Source organism: Rhinolophus sinicus, linkage group LG07 (assembly GCF_036562045.2).
Source record: "Rhinolophus sinicus isolate RSC01 linkage group LG07, ASM3656204v1, whole genome shotgun sequence".
NCBI lineage: Eukaryota > Metazoa > Chordata > Mammalia > Chiroptera > Rhinolophidae > Rhinolophus > Rhinolophus sinicus.
This window is the reverse complement of record NC_133757.1, coordinates 51,376,896-51,394,824: the sequence shown is the minus strand read 5'-3', so window position 1 is coordinate 51,394,824 and position 17,929 is coordinate 51,376,896. Positions and strand designations below refer to the sequence as shown.

Sequence of the window (17,929 nt, the reverse complement as noted above, 5' to 3'; positions counted from 1 at the left end):
ATGGAATAGATCAAAATGAATTACTGTATTGTGGGGATTTTGAAATGCACATATAAAAAACAGGATGATCTATTATAATCATAAATCCATATCCTTTCTTTTACCTCTGACTCTCTTTGAATACTTTAATACAGAATAAAGATCCAAATACAACTGTGAAAAACCAATTTCCTCCTTCATCTTCTGAAAAATTAAAAGAAAGAGGTCTGGTGGTGCCCCATTATGTCACAAAGTTTTACAACTTGCTACTGCATGGCTTAAGGATTTAACTCAGGGTAGAATTTGGCTTACATGGCATTTCAAAGGCAAAGAGCCACCCCTCTCGGCCCCCCATCTTTCACTGTCCTTTTTTACAGAGTCTGTTACTTCTAGGCTTTAGAATTGGTTATCCCTCAGATATCATTTTTAATAGTCATTGAAGCAGGCGGGGGCAGCAGTGGAAGAAGGCACGTGAAGTTTCCTGTAAGGCACTGAGTAAAGAAATAATTGTCGATATGAGGAGAAGACTAATTTTAAATATGATGGTCAAACTTATTTTTAATACATTTTCAGTTTTGTGTTCATCATCCTAGGTGAGTGATTTTTTTTTTTAACTGTGATGTTTTTCTACCCATTTGCAAGAGTGCAGATAGTGTTTATATGAATACCTTTTGTCAAGTTCAATAGCTAATTCAGTTTCTGTAGAAGGTAAGCAACCCTTAGTCTGACCCTCGTCTTTTGCACAGATGTGCATCAACTTTTATCTTTAAGACGATGGCTAACTTAGATTCTTCTTTAGTAAAGGAAGGTATTTAGACACAAGGATGCCATTGATACCTTTAGGTGTCTAGGTCATGTTGTGGTACAAAAATATTTAGGTCTAATAAAGATGCGAACCAGGTATTTTTTCTACAAAGACATGTGTTTTAAATATTTTATAATTGCTTTACTATTTCCTTAAAAATTGATTTTTCAGAAAAAGCATGTAGCTCTGATGGTATGAGCACAAGATCACTGTCTTTTACATTGTGTTCTAGTGTTAGCCTAATTACTAGAGTGAAAGTCTGAAAAACCTTTAGCCATTAAATTCATACAGTATTTAACTAATGACAACCTTGAAGTCTTGCTCTACCTGAAAGGACCATTAAAAATGCTTGACTATTATTACTACAGGAAATTTTTAACAAAAGCTAATTAAGCTACAAAACTCCCAAGAGGTTAACAGATTTTAGGGGCTAAATTTCTGGTACTTCTAATTATCCTCTGATGGCTTTACTTAGTACTTCACAGCCATGACAGATGACAATGAAAAACTGCAGTGAAATTCATCCACCCTGACACTGTGCTAACCACCGGCTTCTCCCTCTCCAAGTAAAATCAATACTCTGTTTGAGTAAACACGTTTACAGCTTTATTAGGATGACTTGCTTGTTCTGTAACAGCTACTTGAAGCTGTGGTAACAAATTGACTCAACTCAGTTAAACCTAGAGAGCTGGGTAAGAGGCCCATCGATAAGGCTGTTATAAAAATAAACTGCAGGAGATCAGAAAGCTGAAGCAAACAGTCTGGTAAATGTCAATATTTTCCCTTACAGAGGATGACAAAAACAGTGAGACCATGTGAAAAGTCTTTTTTTCTTCTCTTAAAAATGTTTCTTGTTTCAACTGGATAAAGCATTTCTACTTGGTGTGCACAGCTCTTCTGAATGAAATTTTTGCTTCCTAATTCCCATGCGTATCTGGAACAGGAAGCTGATGTAAATACTTGGTATATTCCCTGCCATTTCAGAGTCTTTAGTTTCCTTCATAAGTTAGAGACCTACCTCGGTCTTCACTGACTTTATAAAACGGTTATTCAAGTTATCTGGAATAACTGTGGTGGTTCAGTCTCACCTTCTATTGATGAAACAAAATTGCTGTCATCTACATTTGAGAGGTCATTTCAATGCAGGGTCACTCTTGCTATAATATCTGTGAGACCTGATGTTGGACCTTCCATATTTATGCATTTTACCAGAGCAAACAGTGTTAGTTTTTAGATGGGCTGCTCGACCTCCTGACTGGTGGTAGTACATAAAAATGCCTGCTACCTATTAGGAGCAAGCCCCAACAGTGGCTATAGCTCTATCCAATAAGAACACATATACCCTCTTTTAGATGTTCACAGGTCGCTCAAAGAACTAACATCTGGCAGGAAATTCCCACTTCAATTTGGCTAGCTTAGACTACCCAGATGTGACAAAGTAATGGTTTCCCCCTGCTGAAAAGTTCTCAGATGTAAACTTTTTCTTTTTTTCATTTTCTATGTAGTCTAGTTAGTAAATTTTTGTTTTGTTTTGCTTTGACTTCACATTGACTACCAACCTGTCATGAACTCAAATAACAACTTGTGACCTATATGTTAAACAACAGAGATTTTTCTGGAAAAAGGAAATCAACAAACATTAAATTTGGAAATAACTTAAAAAGCTGCCATGCCTGCCAGGGTAAGGTCTGACCTAGCAGGTATTTGCATAATGAAAACCAAAGCCTAAGTGGTGTCAGATGGTGCCGTGACTGACATGGACAGGAAGTCAATTCGGAGCAAAGGTTCTTCCACAATAGCTCTGCACGACGCACTCTCTCACACAAAGTCAGCAATTGAGTCATACTATATAATATATAGGCAAGTGGTCAGTGCTATACCTATGAGGATAACTTATTTCCTCTTTCTGGTGGTTAAAAATGGAAACCTGTCAAATTCTATTAACATGGTGTGGGCTATTGCATTTTAACTTTAAAAAAGCAAAAAGAAAAGAAAAGAAAAGAAACTTTTAAACGCCCCCAATTCAGGAGAGAAGCTCCTGAAGAGTACCACTAAGCAGTATGTTTTATTTTACTCCTATAGACATGGTGCCCTTCCACCCTAGCTCCTTTCAAAATACTGCTTTAAAGATCATTCCTCCGCACGGAACAAAAATGAACAAGATCAGGTTAGAATTTGAATTTGAAACCTAACGTGTGATCTCTTGATGTGGTTCCCAAAATAAAATTTTAGCATATGCTTCTGTTTATTGTTCAAGTCAAACATCTTGGATACCCACATGCCAAGAAAAACTACATCAAAGGCTTCTATCCATTTGGGATATTGACTCTTGACCTGTGTATTTCCAAGAGGCCTATATAACAGATTGCTTAACTGACAACTTTTATTTGGGTTATGAACATGTTTAATTACTGGATCTTGAATTAATGAGTCAGGTGATCTGACTTCTAGTATTGCATATTTACTAATAGCTTCCTTTCTTTGGGCCTCACTTTCCTCATCCATCAAATGGGGACTTTTGAACAGAACATGGTTTTCATACCTAACATCAACTCATTCCAGGGAGTTGCTTTATGAGCCACCAAATAAAATGTGGATAGAGCCAAATGGGATTTTGTTTAATCTCATTTCATTCTGATTCAGATAAGATCTCATTTGAAAGTAGTGTCAATACTGAAAATAGCATAAAAACCTGAAAATGTGATGTTTAAATATACTCCCTTTTGGTACTAACATTTTAAGCAATAGACTAGTTAAAAACAAAAGACTCATCAGGACAAAGTCATAGATGCTGGAATAAAGAAAAGATAGACAGATGCTGGAATAACAAAAAGCTTACTTATGTGAGTTTATTTATGCCCTAATTGATTAGCAAGGTAACTAATTTTGTTACCATTTAACTCTATTCAAAAACCTGTGTTTGATCAACTGACAACTCCTTACAGCAGTGTTTCTAAAATTTTAAGAGCATTTGACGACGGAAACTGGTTTTAATTTGCTATCTATTTCATGGGCTAGAAATAAAACATACAAATCTTAACTATAAAATGTCAATGATAACTGGATAATTAAATGAAAAATAAAGAGCCTGTCTTTCACACCCCACGTTTAGGAACTCATATATCTGAAGTGAGAATAGTTGTGAATTTAGTAATCATGTTGCTAATTTTTGTTTGTTTTATTCAGACCTCAGTTGATAGTAAACAGCCTTACAACATCAGAGGTTACATTTCATACAAAGTTTCATATAGTTCGGAAAGTTGTTTCTAATGAGTTATTTACCATGGCTAAGAATTCTGCTAGGTCCCAGGGTGGGTCATGCTATGTATGCATCAACATTACCAATATGTGATTTCAGTTTTTGATTACATTAATTACAAAGCCAACAAAGGCTCATTGTAACAAATTCAAACATCACTGGGACAAAATTTAAAATTCAATACATTTAACTGTATGAAAATTTGCTATATTGCTCCTAAAGTTTTTCATTTTGCTTTTAATTGACTGATGAAATCTCTATTAGGTCATAGACTGACACGGGTCTAAAGACTAGTGTTTAGAAAACCACTTTGGCTATTTCTCCTCACTTGGAAGGGAAGGTAAGATGATATACACATACTAATGGAACACAGTGTAACAAAACAATTAGGGGTAAGAGCTCTGGGGTCAAACTTTTGTGTTTGAATCTTGGCTTTCACTGTGACCTTGGGCAAATTACTTAATCTCTCGAAACTCTGCGACCAGAGGAACTGTCCAGCTGAGCCTAGGCCCAGAGGCCAATCCACAGATTTGTGGAGCTGAACAGTTTTTGTTTCAGGTCACTAAAATTTGGGGATGGTCTGTTATGCAGCAAAAGCTAACTGATATATGTTGTATGAATCAGACAGATAGGTAAAAATGGACCAAATCCATTTAGTAATAGCAGCTGGGAACAGTATTGGATTCCAGTTAGTTCCATTTGACTCACAAATATTCTAGGCCAAGAAACCGATACACATATATTTGTCATGTTGAAATTCTGAGAAAATTAAGAAACTTTGCTTATGACATTTCTTCTGGCCCTCTGCAACTCAATAAAGTCATATGAATATCACCATTATTTTCTTGGAATAAACATTTCTCAATTATCTTCAAACATAGGAACTTAAGGTTCATATTTGAGCTTCGAGGTTTGATAACCTACATGGTTCAGACTGTCTCTGTCTTATCCAAATCTCCAGAAGATAAAGTTCTTTGAACTCCATTATCTATTTATAATTGCTGCTAGAAGTAGGCCATCCAGGGTACTAGATCTTTGAGGGAACAGTAATGTTTATGAGAAATTCCAGACTTCACTCTAAAATCCTGTATTCCATGTGAGCCAAGTTATTTCTCTTTATTGTCATGGCTTGAGTATCATCTTTACCTCTTTTAACCAGCATAGTCTTAGATAGTCTTAGGCAAGGTTCCTGAAATGTGGTTCTGGTCCAGCGTTGGCTTATCTAAATCTCTGGATGTGTAACACTAGAGGAGCATGCCATCAAGGGTCCTCTGAGTGTGCAAAGTGTGAATCTCTATTCCCTTCCTCCCTGCATGAACTTGAGCTGCTGTCTGTGGTGAATTTCATATTCCTAATGGCCAAGTCATTATATCATTTGATGGTTTTCAGGAAAACTGCTACTTAGGAAACAGAACACGAAGATGTCCTATTAGAGTTAAAAGACGAGAAGGTGTTGTTGCTGTGGGGTGGGGTAGGCGTGTGCAGCTCATCTGGGTCACCAGAAAGGGAAGCCTCTGCATCTAGTGGGTCATATGGTTTTGGTTTTGGAGTGAAGAAGTATGAGAAATGATATATTTAACACTCACCATGTTATTTTCTAGTCTTCTGTGTTGGGATAGCAAAGGAAGGAGGTGGTACAGAAAAAAAAAAATCACAAGAATTCTGCACCACTTCTTTGCACAGCACAATGAAGCAGCAAGTAAGAATGGGAGAGCAAGCTACAAATGTCTGGGAACCAACAAAAAAGGTGAGAATAGAAACTATGAAGATAATTTAGAGAATCTCCATGGCGATCAGAAGTAGAGAGAGGTACTACATGAAAAGGAAGCAAAATCCCTGGTCTGGAAACTTAAATCTTTTTTTTCTTTTTCTTTTTTAACCAAAGTTATTTTCTGAACACGAATTAGAAAATAAAATTAATGTTCCTTTTATTAGATGGGAAATAGAATAATTATTTACACTGTGATTGCTAAGTGGCTTTAAGAATCATTTGCATATTGTAGGTAGTATCTTTTACAGTAATACAGTTTCCCTGCTAAAGTTGTTAGGAGAAATTTGAAAATAAAAAGTATTAGAGGCAGCAGTTACTTTACTATCATTCAAAATAAACCATTCTCAGCTATGTATGCTATTAACCACATTTAATGAAGCTTTTTAAATCCTAAGAATATTGGTCCTTGGTTAAGGTCTCTAGTCTTTCATCTGAGAGTTTTATCTATGTGCCTGGGTATAATCTGTCAAAGGTGTACTCACTTTTAGTCTAAAGATGATTTGTAGGTCTAGTCCATATTCCTACGGCTGCCATAAAACATACAAGTCAATCATCTTAGATTAGCACAGGCTGGTATTGACAGCTTACTGGGAACATATTGATTAGGTCTCCTTTCATGTTATTTGTTATGATTTTTTTCCCCCTCAGTTTCATTTACTGGGAAGAGATTTCACTGGGAACAATGACAGTGCCTGTCACAAAATGTTCTCAATGTTTCCATTTGTTACTATGGCAGTGACAAAGAGGGTTCCAAATGAAAAGGCAGACCTGCTGTGACAAAGCACAGCAGGACAACAGGAAGAAATTTTCTCCTGACCTGGGAAATTAGGAAATCACATTTAGAGATTACAGAATTGTCTCCATTTCCAAGGGTACAATCGTAGCACTTGGGCTTTTGAGGAAGAATGTGAAAAGGGTAGTTCCATGAGGGCTGGCTAGTGACAAAGGGCAAATGTTACCAAGTGCTTAAGATCTCCAAACAGAACAAGGAGGTCTGCTTGTAGAGGCTGAAGGGATTTGTCACTGTCACTAAACCCTTGAGATGGAACTACAAATTTAATTTATGTACATTTGAGATACTCATTTTAAAATTATATATGAAAATCTATGATGCAGCCATATATATATCTATGTGGCTAATAAGAACACATGGCACTCTGGTACTGAGATCTGTAATTTGCATATGGTAGCTGAAGTGATGCTTTATCCAAGAACTTGAAATTGGGACTGAAACACAGTTATGCAAAGTCACAAAAGACAGAAATACTTGTAAGCTAGCAAAACTTGAAAGTCATAGGAGGAATATATTAACTATCTAAAGATAGAATGTGTCAATCAACAAAGAGATATGTTAATCAGGCAATAAAGCAAAGAAAAAGAAACTAAATAGTAAATGTAAAAGTTGCCATTGTCTCTCCATTCATTTTCAAGGTAGAGGCGTATGTTTCACCAGTTGGAGTATTTCAAATCCTAGGAGAAAGGCTTTCCTTGCTGTGGAGATGGGAGTAGGGGGTTTTAACCAACGGCTTTTTGAGTATTTCCAACTAACAAGACCACCTCTGTTGTAAGATGGATGCATCAGCCTGGTGCTGTTAAACAGTTGATTCATATAACTCTGTATCTGGATTCCATGCTGACCAAGCAAGTTTATGACCTGGCTTTCTGTATCTCTGTAGTGCAATCAATTCTACTGCTTAGCAAAAAGCTCCGGGTTCAAACTCACTGGGGACTACAGTTCTTCGATTCTCTTCCCTTTCACTTTCTCTTTCTTTTCTGCAATAGTCTTCTTACCTTAGAGTCCTGAGACTCCTATAAGATAACAAAAGCTCCTGTTCAATAAATGAAGTCATTTATTCAGATAATAGGAAGATTCTCTTTGGCAAAACCAGCTTTTGTTAGTAAGGATGGTCTGTGCTTCTCAGTCCTAATGATGAGATTTCCCTGAAAGTGCAGAGAAGCAGTATAGTGCAGTGAAGTAGAACACTGACTCTGGAACCAGACTGACTGGTTTGAAGCTATTTTCTGGCTTATGAGACTCTGGGTAAGCTACCTAACCCCTCTATGTCTCAGTTTTCTCATCAGTAAAATGCAGTTAAAAATAACCTACTTCAAGGAGCTTTTATGAACATTAAAGGAGTTAATATATGTACAGTGCCTAAGATATCGATTGGCTAATAGGTGCTACATAAATGTCACCTATTGCTATTACTACATAGCTTGACTTACACAGGCAGAATGTGCTGAACATGCTAACATGAGTATTCCACTGCTAAGGTGACATCAGAGTATTCATCTCATTGCATGACTCAGTCTTTCAAGATCTCATTATCGTGGGAACTGATCAGAGTAGGGCTAAAGTGAGAAAAATGGCTACCTAATGGAGGTATTACCAGGAAAGTCTTGTATAATTTCAACCTGCCTTCTGCTTTATTTATACTGATTTTTGACAGTGTGTAGTGAAATCCAGTGTTTGGATCTAGGGTATGATGGAAGTGAAGAAAGCGAGAGGAAGCTGCCATGTATTACACAATGGGTTGGAAAACTATAGACTGAGGGCCAAATCTAGCCGGTGGCCTGTTCTTTGTACATCTGGAGAACTAAGAAAGGTTTTTACATTTTCAGAGTGTTGTAAAAAACCAAAAACAAAACAAAAAACAAGCAAGCAAGCAAAACAAGAAGAATATGTAATACAACCCATATATATATATGGCTTGCAAAGCCTAAAATATTCACTATCTGGCCCTTTACGAAAAATCTATGGATCCCTGTTCCATACTCTTCCTTTCTACTGACCTCACTGTACCCCAACAATAAACATATGATGAGGCTATGTAAGCAGAGTGAGAAAACAAAAGAGGCTGAAAATCCTGTAACAAAGAACCCAAATGCTTTGATGAGGTAGTTCATTTATCACCTTAACTACAATACAAATGGGTAGCTAGCTGTTCCTACTTCAGTATCCTAAGAATGACTTCCTCTTCCGTCTCCCTCAAAAAAGTCTGTATGTTCTTTCCTAGTACTAGAAGCAGTACAGGTAGTTAGGTGTCTGTAAGGGAATCTGGTGTTGCAGGGCCAGGTAGCTCAGGGCCTGCGGGCCAGAGGTAGTGGCTAATATCTAAGATACACTCACGATGTACCATACTAAATATCAAAGAAATAGAATATTTACTGTTTTATTTTCCTTAAAAAGGCACACAGAGGAAACAAGTTGAAGAGTTTCTATACTAAGATTCCTGGTTTAACCAATTTCTAACCAGGAAATCACTAGTGTTTCCTTAACGTATTACAGAATTTGGCCCAATTCTGAATAAGATATTTTTAGCCTACATGGATTTACAGCTCTGAAGCAGTATGGAATAGGAAAAAAGAGCTGCAAAATAATCAATGCTGAAAGCTTTCAGAGCAAAGAAATAAAAGATTCAAGCATGACCGTCAAGTAGAATGTTACCTGTGGTGTGTACTCTTACCAAAGAACAGGGCATGGAGCATGCCCCCAGTCTAATGGTTAACAGCTAATTTAAGACTAAGCAGGAATAGTTTCAAAGAAGGAAATATGAAAAATTTATGTTGGTGAAAATGATCATCAAAATAAACAAACAAACAAATATTTTAAACAATACTAAGTTAGAACCATCACATAATCCCATGATTCAAATCATTTTCCAAGGAAGGAGGACAATAGCTAGCTCCATTGGCCTTTTTTAACTTGTCATCCTTGATGTTATGGGAAATAAACAGGGATCAGGAGGGACTCTTCTCGGTTATCATTCATGAATCTAAAGCTTTCCAGAGATCGTAACCCAACTTACCCACACTTAACTGGGAGTTTAGACATATGAAAAGAACCTTTGAACCAGGTTTTAGATCAATCTAAGTCATCAAGCCAAGAAGCTCCTAATTGTCCTGGTTTTGTTTTTGAGTGCTCATTCCAAAAATAATTTAGTCCTTATAAATTGTGCCAGTTCTTACAGAGCCTGAACCAGACAAAAACTTAACCCTTCCTAATACAGTAAAATCCAACTACTGTGTTAGAAACAGATGTTTTAACCAAATGATATAATCCAAAGACGTCATCCTTAGTTATTAGCATACTGTTTAATATTCACAACTTGTTTTAAAGAACGTGTTAACATTTAAGCCTGAAGGGTTATGAATATGCTATATACTGTATTTGATGTAGCTTGTTTATGCAATATTCTGAAAGACAATTAATCTTGTGAAAATGACTGGGGTAGAGCATAATAGCAAATTATCTTTAAGCCAAAAACACAGATTTTTCCTGTAGTAAAATACCCTCTTAGTACTCAAAATGATAGAATATGGAAAGAACATTAGGAGTTAATTATTTAAAAGAAGAAATTAAAAGTTATTAAATTCATAAATCTTGTCGAGGTAGTAGAGACAAGGGTTAAAGGAAATGTTTAAATTATAAGTAAGTATAAAATAAATGAGTCTGTACCTCCAACAAATGCATCTCCAGCTCCGTTGGTATCAACAATTTCCTTCTGGTCCTGATCCAAGACAGCAAAAGCGGTGACTTCACTCTCTGCAATTAGAGCCAAAGAAAGGCAGACTGACTTCTCTTTGTAATACTCAATACCCAAATTCACCCCGTAAAGCTGAAGCTCCTACATCATTCATCATTCAAAGAGCGAGACAGAACATGAACTCCGTATTCTGTACATGAGCACTTGGAAACCAAGGTGCAAAGTAATGTGTAGGCAATGCTTGTTTGCTCATTTTCAACACACAGATGCTGTATGTGTTTTGTTAAGAGTTAGACCTAGGCAGTTCACATGTGTGGGGGAAACGACTATTTGTACCTTTTTGAACGGTACAAATACTTATACAGAAACTATGAGCCAAAGGAAATGGTTGTAAGGACTGGATCATGGATATCTAGTATACAGTTTCAAGCCCTGACTGCAGTGACATCTTGGATACAGCAAAAGAGCTGTACATTAAAAGTATATAAATAATGATTTCTCTTGGGTGTTTCTCTACCGAAAATCACGAGGGCACAATAAAAATATAACTACTGTTCTGTTACGATACTTCATGCCAATGTGAAGGATTACTGAGTTTAGTTGGCTTATTACAAATAACCTAATCTGGTTACTTTTTACTAAGGAGTCACTACTTCGTTTAACTGCTAAGTGGCAAAAGGGAAAGCCACCGCGGAATGCCTAGGCAGAAAAAAAAGGACAGTGCGATGGCCTCTTGTCTTACAGCAGTCTGGACCAGGCCTTGGTTGTTTTGACTACAGAGTAACCTAATCCAGCACTTTAGACTTGGCACATGACAGTGGAATGGAGTTCTTTGTGATGAAATCTGGCCTACGGGACATCTGCAAAAGATTGGATAGTGCTTTTTATTGGGGGGCTGGAACTTCTGAAAGCACAAATTTGCATCCCTCCTGGGGACAGATGTGGTCAAAGACTTGTAAACTTCAATCTCACCTAAGATCAAGAAGGAGGGTAACAGAGTACTTGAGAACCGTAAGGTCTTAATAGAGAACCTAAGAATCTCAAAAAGCATGTTCTGTGGGCCTTCTGCTACCTGCTACTAATGAATACTTTCAACAAGAGATAAGCATAGAAATAATAATGAAAAAAAAGATCCTCCTAGAATTCAAGAAGTGGACTCATTCACTTAATGATCCCTTTGACCACATGACTGCAGATGCTAAGACTCCATACCAGAAGCATCTACTTAAACTCTTTAAAATAACTAACTTTCCACACTTTGTAACACCAGAACCTACATGGCAGTTAACAGGATTTCGATTAATTGGAAGTTAAGGCACAGATATCTAGGATTAAATTTTCTAGGGAGGATGCAGTACCCATTGCTACACAGGCCAAAAACAAACAAATAAAAAGATGTAAGTAGACTTTATTGGAAATAATTAGGAAAGGGCTACAGTCTGATTTAGGAAAAGATCTGTACCATAAATATTTATAAAGAAATCTGGTTTTACTTCCAAGTACAAGTCTACTATAAAGGGAATTAACAACTATAAACTAAGAAGAAACAGGCACTAAATAAGTAAAACTAGCTAAGTTAATGACATCATTACCATTTATAATAGGGTCACCTTATGTAATAACATGTCTATAAAACATTCTAGGTAATGTAAGAATATAAGAATTAATTACTAGATTACAGATTTGAAAATAATTATATATGAATGGTAAATAAGCCACAATTAGAGATAATTATTTGAGTTCTTTGTCTAAAAAAGTTATTGATTTTTGGCTGAATAAATCTTTATTTATAAATAGTACCTAATTCAGAATGGAAGAGATTATTTTGAACTTTGTTCTTAAGAATCATGACTTGTTGGTCTTAATTACTGAAAATTCTAAATGAATGCAGTTTTACTACATTTTCCCCCCCCGGATATATGGATCCTTGAGATGCTTTATCCATATGTATCTTATGAAGTTCAGTTTCCTAAAACGTAAAGTAGAATTATTCTCCACCTTTTGTACTTATTAATACACATATATAAAAATATCAAGACTGCAAAAGAGGTGTCATAAGTCAGTATAGACATAGTCCAGTCTGATTATCTTATCTACAGCTATAGTATGAGAACTCCTTTCAATATAATGACCCTGAACATTTACAAGATCCTGTGTTCTAAATCATTGAAAAAGGATTCAATAATGTGCAATTATATTTAAGTTCAATTATATTTTTGGTACATTCTGATTTTTTTGAAATGTGATGACCCAAACTGGTTTACAGAGCTATTAGAAAACAAAAACAAAACCTACACAACTAACTAAACAGTATTCACGAGCATGATTATTCCCTAGTCTTCTAGATAATTTACTGTACGAACGTATGAACTACCTCACTAAATCTTAAGACACACTTACAGGCATGGGCGTTACTTAGCCAATGAGGCCCAAGACACTCAAATGACTTGCAGTGGGATCTAGTTTGCTTAGGTGTGAAGTGGGTCTGGAGGAGTTGTGGGAACAAGTAACAAAAAGAGTTTTCTGCCTCAGTTGTAGAAAAATGACACTGTTAGTTCTGATGAAGTAATTCTACTTAAGAGATTAAGATAAAACAGAGCCATTGTTTCTCATTCTTCCCAAATGTTTTGTAAAGTGAGAAGGAAAAGGATTGGGAATGATTATTATTCCTATTTTCCAGATTTCTATGACACCACAAAATCATGAACTTCCCCAAACGGACAGGAAACAAACACACACAATTCAGTTTACATCAGATTTGTTTGGTATTATTTATTAGATACGTAAGACCCTCAGGGTATCTTCATCCAGAACAATGGAATTTAGCTTACTTAAGTAAAATTCAAACATTCTCTGGACAGTTTATACAAACAAATAATTTCTTCTTCACGTTAGTATGACATAAAATTTACTACCTAATCACTTCGGAGGCCAGTCTGCCTAGAATCAAAACATCATCACACAGCTATAATGCTAAGTAAACTATAGTAGAGATAGTTACTTCATAAAAATGACACATGTCTAACTGGAAAACAATAATAAATTCAGTCACTCAATGCCAAACAAATAAATTAAATGTTTCTGTAGCCTTATGGCTACTAAATTCACTATATATTTTAGCACTGTGGACACACAACCTCATGGTAACTAATATCCTTAGAAAACTTTGTTGAAGGTATTTTAAAATGCCATGTGTTGTCACTGTTTTATTGATATCACCGCCGAACTGTAGAGACGATGTAACTGAAGAAGATATATAGCAGGTGAGAGGCAGATAGGCAGCTGTTTTTCAAGGTAGACTGTAATCACCACCGCTGCCAGCCTCTGACTAAGCATCACCAGGCATGGAAAAGACAGAACGTGATGGCAGACACTTCACCAGAAAGAAAAAGCATGACCAGGTAAAACCCAGAACTCTTAAGGTTCTTTAAAGAGGCTCCTGTACCTTCCTTGGCCATTTCTTATACTGAGGTAATTTGCAGAGCACTAATGTTTTTGTTTGTTTTATATTAACCTTTTTCTTTGGAGATCATTTTAAATTAACAGAAAAGTCTGAAGAAAAATATAGAGAACAACCATATAGCGTTTATCCAGATTTACCAGTTTTTAACAATTCCCCACAATTTATCATTCTTTCCATATATATTTATTATTATTTATTCTTTCAAGCCATTTGAGTATAAGTTATGCCCTTGGCTCCTTAATAATTCAGTGTGTATTTCCTAAGAACAAAGATATTCTTTCAGGTAACCATGGTATAGTTTATATATTAGAAAACAATATTGTTATTTTATCTAATCTATACTCCATATTCCAATTTTGCTAATTGGCCTAATGTCTTCTATAGCAATTTTGTTCATCCCATACAGGATCCAGTCCAGAATCAAATATTTTTTTTTTTTCAGAATCAAATATTGCTTTTAGTTGGGCTTGTCTGTATTCAATTTAACCTTTTGAATAGATAATATATGCATACAGTGCAAAAATATATGAAAAGACATGCTATACAAAAACTTCTTCTCACCCCTCATCTCCCATTCATTCAGTTTCTAGTCCTACTATTTTCCAATCTGGTTATCACTGTTATTGCTTTCCTGTATAACCTTCCAGAATTTCTCTCTGTAAATAAAAAAATAAAAGCAAAATACATTCTTACTTTTGTCCTTTTTTTAAATTTTATTTTAAGAAAAACAAAAACCAAAACGAAAAATGTATCATAGTATGCAAGCTGCACTGGACCACGTTTTTTTTAATTGGAGATCTTACTATGTTGGTAAACAGAGAATGTCCCTTTTTCTCTTTTTTTCATTGCTGCATGGTAGTTCACTGTATACATATACTGCAATTTATTTAAGTAGTCCTGTACTGATGGACTTTTAGATTGTTTTCAGTCTTGTTATCATAAGCAATGTTGCAAAGTACTAATGCTTTTATTTTAAATAGACCCTAATCTATTTACTTTACTTAATAGCCAAGTCAATAATATAAGTCCCACTTTATATAGGGAACTGACACAAGGAAACTAAGTTGTTATACAAACAGCATGAAACACACCAGTGTCAAATAAGAGGGGAAAACGAGAGAATCTAGGAAATGCTTTTCTTTTCACTAGGATACACATACTAGGATATGAGCAAAGACGCCCTGCTCAGACTGGCTTAATAAACAGGGTAACGAAACAAATGACAAATTCTGCTAATAATAGAGATTTATAGAACAATCCTAATTAACAAGGACTTTTGGGGAATGAAGAGCTCTGGGTTAATTTAATTTTTTGGTTAACTAAAGAAAAAGCAGAAAGTCTTTTCAGTTGGAAATCTTTCTAAATGTATTAATATAATATAATAATATACCATGACATCCCTGCTTTAATTAGTTTAGTTTATTGAACTGAGTGAATTTTTCTTTGATAATAGAGAATCCTACAGCACAGTTAATGTCATTATTCTGAACATCAATTCTTATTGTAGTTCCAAAGGCATAAGTGCACTCATGAAAGGCAGGATAAATGCAATGGTAGGAAGTACACTGGATTAGGGCTCAAAACACTCATGATTTTCGTCTGGTTTTGGCTCAGCTACTTTATTCAACAAATACTTATTAAGAGCTTATCGTGTGTCAGGCTCTCTATTAGAACTGGAGTACAGATGTGAATAGGACAATCAAAACCCAGCTCTCAGGGGACCTATAGTCTAGTGAGGAGAGACAATAAACAAGTAACAAAAAAATGAGGAAGATAATTTGAGATAATAAATGCCACAAAGAAAATAAACTAGGATGACATGAAGATTATTCTGGAAGTCTTACAGAGAATGGACTGAATGGTGGGGGTTGGAAGTAGAGTCAATGATACTATTTACCAAGAGACCTTGCGTAAGTCCCAGGGTCACTTAAACTCAGTATTATTACTTAGAAAATGAAGACAACACTTGCCATAGCTATTTCCTGGGGAAGAGAGTTAATTTAGATGGGAGTGACTTCCTCACTGAGGAGGGGATGTTTGAACTGAGACTTCAACAGCAAGAAGGACAGCCTCGTGAGGGTCCAGGGGTCAAATATTCAAGTGCAGGCCCTAGGTTAGCGACATGCTTGGTGAGGTGGGGAGATCAAGTGTGTGTGTGTGTGTGTGTGTGTGTGTGTGTATGGGGGGAGGGGTGGGTAGAATTTCATTCTAAGTAAATTGGAAGGTTTTACACAGGGCAGCGACACCATCCCATCTTTGATTTAAAAAGATTGTTCTGGAAGTCTTTGGTGGGCGTTGGGAGTAGTCAGTGATGCTATTTACCAGGAGACCTTGCGTAAGTCATACTGTAACTTAAATTGTTTGATTACTTAGAAAATGAGGATAACACTTGCTATAGCTATTTTCTGTAACTATTATATGGACTAAGTATTAACGATGTTATGAAAGCACCCTGTGAAACATACAGCCTTATACAATTTTATAAGGTGTTCTTAAGAGCTGTATGTTCTTCAATCAGGCAACAAGAATTTGTTGAACACTTGCCATGAGCTCTTCATGCTCTGTTAGATCCTTTGGGGGAGATACAAGAGAAATAGTAAGACATGATTTGTCTTCTCAAGGAACTTAGAATCTAGATGGAAAGAGAAATGTAGTGTATGTGAAAGAATTTGTGAAGTGTCAAACCAATGTAACACTTATAACTGTAACAGGAGTTCAGAGAAGGAAAGGAACAATGTGAGTTTAATGAACTGGAAATGGCTTCACGGAGAAGACTGAACTTAAGCTAGTGAAGTGACTAGTGAAGAGGACAAGAAAAGAAAGGTGTATATATCCCAGGAGACAGAGAGAAAGAAGAAAGTTTATATGCCAGGTAAGGCAAGCAATAATATAAGTTAGGTGGGGGCCCAGCCATCTTTACGGAGGCTTTGAAAGCCAGACAAAAGTTTGCATTTGATACATCAGGCAATGGGATGCAACTGTTGTCTCTGAGTAAAATAGTGACATTCAAATGCTTACTGTGCGCCAGGAACAGCACCAAGTGCTTATAAACTTTATCTCATGTATTCTCACTGCAATCCCAGGTATTATTGACCTGGTTTTATATATGAAGACATTAAGGATCACAGAGGTTGCCAACTGCTTTGGGTCCTGAGGCAAAGTAGGACTTTGGGACAAAAACAATGGGAGAAGAAGTACAATGTAATTCCAAAGTTGCCATTCCAGCAATGCTGCCACCATGTTTTCTGAAAAAAAAAAGATGATCGTGGAAAAAAACAGATTTTGATTAAGCAGTATACAGCAGTTCACTGACATGTAAGTTCCCTTCTAAGGCCTATACTGATAACTAAATTTGACTCAATTAAGTAGATAAATATTCCATAGAGAACAGAGGCAGTGTAACATTGTGGTTAAGAATATAGACTGCTTCGGTTCATATTCCCAATTACTAGTACATTCCCATTTACTTGCTCGTAACCAAGTTAAACTCTCTAAGCCTCAATTTTCTCATGTTTAAAACAGGAACAATAATAGTAATTAGCTCATAGGGTTTCTGTGAATACTAAATCAGTTAATACATGCAAAGCACTTATAGCAAAAGTTGGCTCACAGTAAGCATTTAATGACTAAATGGACAAGAATATTACTAATCTTAAAAGGAGACATTTGGATATAGGAGATTCATGTTTCACTTACAAGTGCTGCTCCTGAAGGCATGGTTTTGACCTTGAGGTCTACTATCAGTGTTTGCAGTAAAGCTTCTTAGTTTATTCATGTTTTTTAATTTTCTAAAAATGTTTCAAGTAAATGCCAGTTAAAGTCTTCAGCGCTGAGTGTATACAGATAAAGAGAACAAGTGAATGTTTGCTTTGAATATAAAAATAGTTTTCCATAGAAAAGTGACCAAGAAAACAACGATAGATGACTTTCCTGCTCTCAAACCTTACTTTCCCTTTGTTTGGTATATATTTACTTTTTCTATCAGGGATTTCTGACATCTTTAATAGGTTCACTATATGAAATACATCGTTTTAATCTTATATAGAGCAGGTCATTTCAACCTGTTTTCTGTTTCTTCCTATGCATTTATTTTCATCTCTGTAAGAAGTGGTTTTCTCTGCTGGCTTAGCTCCTAAGTCACTGGCTATCTATGGATAGTCTACCC

At 36.0% G+C, this 17,929-nt stretch overlaps 1 protein-coding gene across 2 annotated transcripts in view; it reads right to left on the bottom strand.

Moving 5' to 3' along the window:
* The window catches only part of ADK (adenosine kinase), a 450,882-nt gene that overhangs the window by 20,121 nt on the left and 412,832 nt on the right, over window positions 1–17,929 (bottom strand). For both annotated transcript variants that reach the window (XM_019745975.2, XM_019745976.2), the window contains exon 10: window positions 10,274–10,360. In XM_019745975.2, the coding sequence (XP_019601534.1) occupies window positions 10,274–10,360 (87 nt within the window). The remainder of the gene's footprint in view (window positions 1–10,273; window positions 10,361–17,929) is intronic.